Source organism: Rattus norvegicus, chromosome X (genome assembly GCF_036323735.1).
Source record: "Rattus norvegicus strain BN/NHsdMcwi chromosome X, GRCr8, whole genome shotgun sequence".
Classification (NCBI taxonomy): Eukaryota; Metazoa; Chordata; class Mammalia; order Rodentia; family Muridae; genus Rattus; species Rattus norvegicus.
Genome location: NC_086039.1, coordinates 138,367,605 through 138,377,222, shown reverse-complemented (window position 1 = coordinate 138,377,222; position 9,618 = coordinate 138,367,605). Strand labels below are relative to the sequence as shown.

Genomic DNA, 9,618 nt, shown 5'->3' with positions numbered 1-9,618 from the left:
CTGGGTAGAGTTAGCTCCTGGTTTTAAAGGTCAGCCTTTCCTGGTGAACAACACCCAGAGACCCTGTGGTAGAAACTGGAGCTCCACATCTTCCCCTGATCACATGCCCTAATTCAGGCTTCCTGCAACTCTCTCTGCCACAGGATTAAGAGGCAGTGCAGTTCCTGATGTGACAGGAGAGCTCTCGGCATATGGCACCCTGCTTCCTGTCACATAAGCCACCCTGAACTGAACCATGTGATGTGAAACATTCTTGCCACCAACACGTGGTTATGAAGGGTTGGACGTTGTGCTCCTTCTCGGGATTGGTCTGAGATTCCTCGGGGAGAATGCTAGTGGATTTGATTGCAGATGAAGAAGGCTGCTGAGGGAAGGGCTCCTCGGGTTGACCACCTCCCCTGCCATCTCTCTCCCATTGGCACCCTCTGTAACTCTCCCTTTTCTCTCTCATGTTCAGTCACTCTATCTGCTTGTTAAGACAGTGTCTCAGTACACAGGCTGAGTTGTCCTGGAATTCACTACATGGACCATGTTGGCCACAGGTTCTTAGAGATGGTTCTGTTCCTGCATTGAAAGTGCTGGAATGGCCGGCATTTACCCACAAGTCCAGCACACTCATGTCCTGAATCATATCTGGAATGTTCTCACAATTAAGGAAGCTCTTCTCTGGGCTTTAACGGGAAGCTTCTGCTTCGCTGGTCGCTCTGCATGTATCCCCTACCCCTTGATTGCTCTCCATTCTACACCAAGGCTCAATCATGACCTTGAAGTCCCACTGCGCTACCAAACCTCATTCCTGCAGGGAACTCATGGTCGGCTTTGAGGACTTATCACTGTGGGCCCTTTTCTTCTTTTAGTCACCCTTTGTATCAAGTGGCTTTTTCTTGTGCTCTGAGGAAGTTAAAGCCATAGGGCCAAGGCCATTGCCTGTTGTGTTCACTATGTCCGCAGGAGTTGATGAAGGAATGAGTCAAGGTCCACCAGATGTCTTGCACACACAAGCTAACAGTGAATGCATGTTAGCAATGAGAATTAGGAGTGTCTATGATAATGCAGGACTGGCCTCCATCCAAGGAGCGCTAGCATGAACAGCAAGTGTTGAAGATGGCTCTAACCTACTCACAGGATCGCTATCCCAGTCATGGTGCAGGGCCCCAAAGTGAAATTCTTCCTGGACCCACAGGCTCTTCAAGAACACTACCTTGCCAAACACTACCTGGCTTCCTCACAGGAACCGCACCACCCTCAAGATTAACTCAGAGCCCGACCCCGAACACTGTTGAAAACTGGCTAGGCAATTAATGGTCAATTTTTATTCTGAATGCATACTGGATTTTGCTTGTTCGCCCAGGGACACATTTGGGGCACCGGGCCTAAGCCAGAGCTCTAGTCCTCTCAGCGAATGTTGCACTAATCTCTTCCCAACATTCAGAGAACGCGCCAGGCATCATCAGATAGTTCATTTATATCTTCTTCCTATCCCCGGGACAAAATGCATAGAGGATCCATGTTTCTCCGCCCGAAGCTTGCCATTGGCCAGAGGAGCATTATGAGAACGTGCTCTGCCCCCATTGGCTGTTCTGGAACAATGCCCACTGGTTACCAAGCTCTCAGGAGAGGCTGTGGAAGGGACTCCTGTTGAGCTGCCAGGGTGCTAAGATGAGCCTGGCTGTCCGGAGGGCTGCCCAGTAGCCATCTGGTACCATTTCCCAGGTTTGAGGGAAGAAATCAAGAGGTGGCACCATGGGTGTCACGACATCCCGGCCTTCGTGCACCTGCTGCAGCTGTTTCTCTGACTGTGGTGCCAGGCGTTTACTCAGGCTGTTGTACTTCTTCCAATGGAATATTCAGTCTGTGGAAAGAGACCGAACACACCTTGAAGGTACTCCTCGGGCACTCGGTGTCCTAGTCTTCTTTACATGAAACCCCTCAGAAAGGCCCTCCTTAGCTGTGAGCAGCGGCGGGGTGGGGGTGGGGGGGATGGTTAGACCTGCAGCTGCACTCAGTGGCTGCCCGCTGGAGCAGGTACCCATGGTTGGGAGAACTTTGATCCTCCACCAAAATCTCTTGGTGGGTCCATGTGGGAACGACCTTGACCAATTCCCAAGACCTGGGATGCAAAAGGCCCTTGAGAGTCTGTCTTCTACTTCCAGGAGCAGGGAGGCACTCTGCATTTGAGCATGGATTTCCTTTTGCTTCCACTCCCAGCTTTATTTGGAAGGAAGAATGAAGTCAGTCCAAGTGCTTTGCCATGGGTAGAAGTTCAGGGGCCATGATTTTGTACAACTCACTTTGTTCTCAGCAACTCAGGTCTCACATTTAGTCAGCCCTCAAGCAGAATGGGTAAAAGGCCTCTTGGTGGTGGGAGTTTAGGGCAATATAAGGTTTCCTCAGGTGGATGGCATCTGTCTTAGTCAGGGTTTCTATTTGAGCAAATATCATGAGGAAGAAGTTGGGAAGGAAAGGGTTTATGCAGCTTACACTTTTACATTGCTGTTCATCACCAAAGGAAGTCAGGACTGGACCTTGCACAGGGCAGGAAGCAGGAGCTGATGCAGAAGCCATGGAGGGATACACAAATCCAGTTAGTAGAGCATCCATGTTTGAAATCACTCTAACTTGCATCTGGTGATTCCTGGTGTCAATGCGTGGTTAATATTCAGGAGCAATGCCTCCAAAGAAGCTCTAGTCTTTCCCCACCACGGCTACAGACAATTTGATGTGAAGGCAGGAGGGCCACAAGTTTGATGCCAACCTAAGCTGCATAAAGAATGAGTCGTGGACTTGTCTAGTGCCACGATGTGAACCTTGGCCTCAGGAATACAAATCCATTTCATGAAGCATGCGGTTGTCATGCAGGAGATGGGAGCTAGGGTCTCCTGCAGGCCAGGCAACCCAGTGTAGAACTCAGCTTCAGCCCAGGTCCTTAGCTCACATTGGGAATTTAACTCAAGGACACACTTTGTGCCCCAGGACGGCCTCAGGCTTCATAGGAAACTTAGGAAGGTCTTGACCATTTGATCCTTCTCTGCCATTCTCCCTAGTAGCAGGGTTGAAATACCTGTGTTTACAGGGCTGTCTCTGATGAGTCCTGAAACTCTCTACCTGCTGCCTCTCACCACGGTAACTTAGCCAGCAGCAATTTACAGTGGCTGTGGTTCCGTAGAGAATGTCCACCTGCAGACACACTGACAGCAATAACATTGGAAGTTTAAGGTATACAAGACACGGTTGCCAAGGAGTGGTCACGTATGTGCTGGTTAATGTGCACAAGAGAAATCAGGAGACACCAATTGCAAAACTGGTCAGGGACTCTAAGAAATGTTCTTGTGGTTATGTAGACCATCAGGGAAGGACAAGGGTTATAACCGAGGCTATCTGGTCCTCAGCTCATTCTCTTCCTATGAAGAGCATGGCAAAGGAAAGACTGGACCTTAACATTCTGCCTTCAGAGTCCTGCAGTGGCCACATAGTGCTTCCAGTCCTCAACATGTCTTCTTCAAATCAGAACCCTTGTTTGCAGAAGCACGTGTCGTGTACCATGTCATCCCAGGCAAGGATTCTTTACCATGGGCATTTGCTTTGGTAATTACTTCATGGCATCTGCGGTGTCCCCATTCACAGGCGAACCAAACACTAAAGTTGTGAAGGGCATCGTGACCAGTTGCGGGAATGATTACGGCTGGATTGAAGACTGTGTCTTCTTCAGCACTGACGTTGTAATTGGTGCCATGCCCCTGCAAGCTGGAGACAAAGTCCTTGCATATGTGGAGGAAGACCCAGTCTTGCATGAATTGAAAGCCAAAGAAGTAAGCTTTGCATAGGTTTGGGAGGATTCACTTTTCCCTCGGGGCTTTCAAATTAGCTGTCTTCTTTCAAAGCAACCTTTCTAGTACTGCTCCTCTGGAGCATGTCATGAAATGCAAAGGCCTCTTTTCTTGTGTGTGTGTGTGTGTGTGTGTGTGTGTGTGTGTGTGAGAGAGAGAGAGAGAGAGAGAGAGAGAGAGAGAGAGAGAGAGAGAGAGAGAGAGAGAGAGAGATTAACAATGGTTTCTGGTGGATCTCTATTGTCCGGGCATACTTGAAATCTCATGGGCTCAAAGGTTCCTCCAAACTCAGTCTTTTAGGCCTGGTGCATATGCCACCATACCCAACTGTAAGTCCCACATTTTACAGCACAAACCCCTGTGTTGTTCCAGTGTTCAATCAGTAGGATCAACAGTCGTAAGTATTAGAGACAGCACCACCTTGCAAATCTGGCTGCCTTTTGTCTGGTAAAAGACTGTTTTCAAGGCCACAGTCGCAAAGGTGGGAGTGCTGTCTCAAATGACTTGTATGTTAACCTTCCAGAAAACACTTACCGAGCCACACTAACGATGCACAGGATTCTCCCATTTTGGGTGTGAGATCCAATGGTTTTTATGGTTTATAGAGTCATGAAACTCTATCTTGTAGAACAGAGATTTGATAATCCTCCACAGACGGCCCATTTACCAGGATCTGAGGAAGGGCTGTGAAGGTCGCAAGCCTTGCAAAGGGAGAGGGGAAAACAGTCTGAGATTCTCTCTGGAGCTAGGGGAGTCTTCAGGAGAACACCTCCTTTTTGATTTCTGAGAGCCATTGACCAATAATCAGGTGCATCATTACTGCTTACAGAGCTAGCACTTTGGGGGGGCTGTCATAAAACATAATGGGAAGGCTCACGGCCTTTTGTCACATCTCCTTGACCTTTGGACTTTTTTGGTATTCAGTGTTTTATGTGTCATGTGTAGCTCTTCTTTTCAGTATGGTGGTGAGGAACACAGTCTTAGGAATTCCTATCTCACCTGGAATTAAATCATGGCTCCAATCACAGTTTAGTCCCATCTGAACACTTAGCAGGGCTGGATTCAATGCATGTGCATACACAGAGACAAAGCTCACATCTCACTGTCTGTCCCTTCCACACAGGGGAGGAACCCGTGCACTTCCAGTTTACTCAAGGGTGGCTCTGTGGTCCTCATAGACATCTGAATCTGCCTGTGTGCATTCCCTGTGGTGGTAAGGGAGTGGGCCCTGTGACAATGGGTCCTGGACAGGAGGCTTGTGGGTAGGTCCATTAGAGACTGTAGCTGTGAGGGCTTGTGGCGTCCTGGCACAGACCAGCCTGTGGGGCAATGCCTCACAGGCTTGGGGACTACTGGGAGTGGTAGTGGATAGGCAGTGCCTGGAAGAAAGATCACGTTGAGGGAAATGAGCGTGGAACTGATGTTGAGTGCTAGAAAGACCCCAGAGGAGAAAGAATTCCCAAGGAGACAAGCTGCAAACTTCTCTTGTAGGTTTGTATTTGTTCAGAAGACAATGTGCCTAAGGGAGCTGACTCCAAGATCCAAGATCTATCGGCTTGTGTTTCCCATGTGAAGAATGATATCATCTACATGGCTGATGAATACCACTTCCATCTAGACAGCATTACTAAAGGTTTCTTTCACGGGCTATATATGTGCGGTAGTTTAGAGCACATACTTCTCGGAGTATGGGCTCCCTAGTGTGTGTGTGTGTGTGTGTGTGTGTGTGTGTGTGTGTGTGTGTGTGTGTGTCTGTGCGTGTACATGTCTATGTGTGTGCATGTCTGTGTCTGTGTCTCTGTGCGTGTGTGTGTTCGTGTCTGTGTGTGTGTGTGTCTTTACCTGGGGAGAGAGAGGCCTCAGAGAGCCAGAGGGTGCAAAGTATGCAGAGACCAGCATAAGAGCAGGAGAGGAGGAGGGAGAAAGCAGTGGGAGGGAGCAGGAGGGTGTTCTAGAAAGAATGGAATGGAGAGGAAATAGAGACAAGGAAGGAGAGAGGGAGAGAGAGGGAAGGGGGAAGAGAAAAGGCAGGGAAGATGAATGTGATTGAGGGAGGTGTGGAGGGAGAGGGAGAGAAGGAGTCAAGAAGGAGACAGGAGAAGATGAGATACAGGGGTGGGAAGAGAGAGGAGAGAGATTTGTAGAGAACCAAAGAGTGGGAAGTAGAGAGGGAGAGAGTGGGAGAGAGGGAGATATGAATATAAAGACCAAAGGGGGGAGAGGATACAAAGGGAGGGAGACAGCACAGCAGAGAGGAGGGAAGGGGAGAGAGTTTGCCAGCCTGAAGACAACCTGGGACTCTGAGACTCTGTCTCCACAAAAGGACTCAGGATGTGACCAACTGAGCAGTAAATCCTCGGGGGCCCCAAAGAAAAGGCTGTGATGCCATTGCCCATTTGCCCATTTGACTGTGCTAAGGGAGCAAAGGAAAACCAGTGCCTACGAATGATAAATTTCCATTCTAGGTGCAAGATTTCTAAGCTGCCTGCACTTTACACCCGATGCTTGCTTGATTGTGGTCTTACAAGTCAATGTAGCCACTTTTACTTGACAAAGCTAAAACGTAATCGCTTTTATCCAGAACCCTGCAAAGGTGAGACTGGAGCGAGATGTAGAATTTTCCACTCAATGTTCTCTTAGCCATCTTAGGGTTTACGCCTTACGAAGGGGACTGGCTAGATATCGAGTACTCTGTGGAGCAAGGATCTTCAAAAATCACAGTACACTCAGTGAAGGCCACAAAACGGAGGCGACTGGAAGAGGTAATGGTTTTCCACATCGTTGGGTCACTGGGACACTTCTTGTGGTGATATTAGTGCCTGTCTATCTGTTGGGGGCGCTGGCGCATGTGCACACTCGGGTGCATGCTTCCCTGTGTCATTAGCTTCAGTGGGAGGACTTTGTAAAGAGGAACGAAGGGCACCAGAGAACATACATGGACATGCTTCGCTTCTGAGGCACAGGGTTTGCTAGGTTGACTGTTACTTGGGATATTCTACAACAACAGGAAGGAAAGGGAGCAGTCCAGAGAACATTGCCGGGAAGGTGGGGGTCCAGGGGGCGGGAGGTCGCGGTGGGGCCGTGGGCAAGCTAACATGAAAATGAGTTTCCACAAAGGTACACATGAAACCATGCCTTCAAGAGTGACAGGGGGCGGGAGTAATAGTTCACTTCATGCTGTCTTTCTGTTTTACTCAATTCCTGATCTCTCAACATTAAGCCTAGGGGCTAATGGCCATAGGTGCCTAAGGTGTAGGACAAGGTCTCCCCTGAGCAGGATAGCTCCACCGAGAGCCTCCTCCTCACCTGGTGTGATGTTGGATCCCGTCAGGGTAGTGGGGACACAGCATGCCAGTGTTGGCAGCATAGCAGGCAGGACAGGCAACAGTGACAGAGGGGGTCCACAAGAGGTTATTGATAGTGTGGAGGCACAGGGTGTGACCAAGGGTTCACACTCAATGCCACCCTTTCTCTGACAGGTGTGTGTGACCAGTATCCACAGGAGAAAAGGAATGTTGAACCACACCATCTTCTTCACCTTCGACTCCCTGCACCTTCCTTTGGGATACACCCCTCTCGTAGGCCACATGGTCAACGTGGTGATGGTTCAGAGCATCCGGTCCAATTACAACTGGAGAGCAATCTCCATGACCCCAGTTGAACAAGTCGTAGGGGTCACTGGCCCTGGGAATCTCTCCTCATTATTTTCATGCCAATAGAGGGTCCCAGTCAACGCAAATGCTTAAGTTAGGAATTTTAAAGAACATGTTAACCATGAACTTCCAGGTCAAGAGCCCGCCTAGATCCAACCAGACGGCAAGCATCAGAGTGGCCAATGGGCCATCTTCCTCTGCTAGACTGGGAACTTTCTAATCGTTATCTTCTGAAGAATCCCAGAAAACCCCTTGCAGTGATAGATAATAAGGGCCGAGTTCGTGTTGTTATTTTTAATAAATGAAGTTTTTGAGCAGCAGCAGTGCTTATCCACAGCCATGGCCAACCGCCATCCAGTCCCCCGGAATTAAGTTGGTCAGTGTTCCCATAGAGCAGAGCTTACTCCTCACACAAAGTCACCCATAGGTCTGGACCCTGGGTTCACAGGAACTATGTGGTCCTGCAACAGTAGGAGGGACCGTGGGACCTGCTGGATGACTGGGACAGACACAGTGCAGCTCAGGGACTTGGGTACATGCTTGTACTGTTACAGGGTACAAGAACCACGACCAAGGCTGGATAGGAATGGTTTCTTATCAGCGCACTCTGGTCCGTGGGGAGCTCTTGGTGACAAGCAAGTGTTCCTTGAACACCTCAATCCAGGATGCTCTGAATAGCCTGGGCCTATCTCTGACTCCCCTAGGAAGGCTGCTCCTTGAGAAATGTTGGGCCCTCTTTCCACACCTTTCTTCATGGACCCTGGCCTTTCTCACTCAGAAAACCAACTCATCTCTCCAGCCAGTCTTCAACCTTTCCCCCCAGCCTTCTGCTTTCTTCCACACCGTCTCTGGGACCCCAGCTTCCTCTTGAACCCTCTGCCCTCCTGTCCAGCCACCTTCCCTCATGTCCACACCGTTTCCCAACTCCCTACCCTCCTTGTTACCCTCCTGCCCTGCTGCTCTTGAGCCTTCTGCCCTCATCCCCTAGTTTCCTCCCTGCTTTCTACCCCAGATCCTACCTCCCCTCTCCCCAGTCTTTTCTGTCCTTCAGACTTCTGCCCTGCCCTGCCCACCCAGCCTGTGCTCTGGCCTTCCCTTGAGCTCCTACCTTTCTAAGCCTCTGACAACTTCTCCCAGCTTCCTGCTCTCCTTAGTCATTTTCTGGCATCCTTCACAGTCTCCTATACTACGAGTCCCCTGCCCTCTCTCTGACACCAACTTTCCACAGGAACCCCCTTTTCTTCTTTCCTCTCTCTTCCTCCTTCTTCCTCTTTTGTACTCCCACTTGCCTCTTTCCTCCTCTCTTCAACGTTTCCTCCATAGTCTTCTCTAGTTCTTCTTCTTCCCGCTTATTTCCTCCTCTGTCCTCCCTCCGCTTCCATCATCTTTCCTCTGTCCCATTCCCTCCTCATCTGTCATCTCTTCCTCCTCTCCCCTGCCTCCTTCCCGTTCTTCCTTCTTCTGACTCCTTTCCCGTCTCTTCACACCTCCTTCCTATTTTTTGGTCCTCAGTCCTTCCCACTTCTTCTCTCTTGCTGCTGCCCTCATACTCCGTCCTGCTCCTTCCTCTTCTTTTCTCCCTCCTTTCACGTTTTCCACACCACCCACTCCCCTCCTTTTCATCCATTTCCCCTCCTGTTTCCCCGTCCATCTACCTTCTGTTGGTCCTCACTTCACTTCCTGCATGTCTCTTCCCTCATCTTCCCCCTTTCACCCTCTTCCTCTTCCTTCTTCTCTCCTCTTCCTTTCTCCTTCTTCCATCCTTGTCCCTCTTAACTGTGTTCTTTTCTGCTCTTCCCTCATCTTCCCAGATCTCCTGTCCCTGTCCTACCACCTCTTCCATGCTTCTTTTTAACTCCTTCTCTTCCATCTCTCCTCACGTCCCATTGCCTTCCTCCTTTGTCTTTCCGCACTATCCTTCTTTCCGTCTTCTCCCTCTTCTTCCCTATCCCTGCTTCTCTTTCCTCTTCCACCCTGTAAATCAGCTTCCTTTTGTTCTGATCTTCCCTTGCCCTTCTTCACTCCTGCTCCTTATTTTCTCTTCCTTCCACTTCCCTCCTCCCTCCACACCTGCTTCCATACATTTTCCCGCTCCCATCACTCCTTTATCTTCCCTCCTCTTCCCTTTCTCCTCCTCC

The 9,618-nt window shown here is 49.7% G+C and overlaps 1 protein-coding gene across 2 annotated transcripts; it reads left to right on the top strand.

The window, feature by feature from the left end:
* Positions 1-1,577: 1,577 nt before the first annotated feature.
* Positions 1,578-7,800, top strand: LOC120099259 (cancer/testis antigen 55-like). Of its 2 annotated transcripts, none has more exons than XM_039100347.2 (5): positions 1,578-1,882; positions 3,625-3,809; positions 5,319-5,460; positions 6,477-6,589; positions 7,307-7,800. In XM_039100347.2, the coding sequence occupies exons 1-5, from the start codon at positions 1,744-1,746 to the stop codon at positions 7,544-7,546; spliced, it is 819 nt and encodes a 272-aa protein (XP_038956275.1). In that variant the 5' UTR covers positions 1,578-1,743; the 3' UTR covers positions 7,547-7,800. The 2 variants fall into 2 exon arrangements, with proteins under 2 accessions (XP_038956275.1, XP_038956274.1); XM_039100346.2 differs by having other exon boundaries at positions 1,599-1,882; positions 6,468-6,589.
* The last annotated feature ends 1,818 nt before the right edge of the window (positions 7,801-9,618 follow it).

Excerpts from the sequence above, each read along its gene's own strand:
- LOC120099259 (XM_039100346.2), top strand. The coding sequence starts at position 1,744 with ATGGGTGTCACGACATCCCGGCCTTCGTGCACCTGCTGCAGCTGTTTC. Across the intron at positions 3,810-5,318 it reads ATGAATTGAAAGCCAAAGAA|GTTTGTATTTGTTCAGAAGA; the intron begins GTAAGCTTTGCA and ends CTTCTCTTGTAG. Across the intron at positions 6,590-7,306 it reads AACGGAGGCGACTGGAAGAG|GTGTGTGTGACCAGTATCCA; the intron begins GTAATGGTTTTC and ends TTTCTCTGACAG.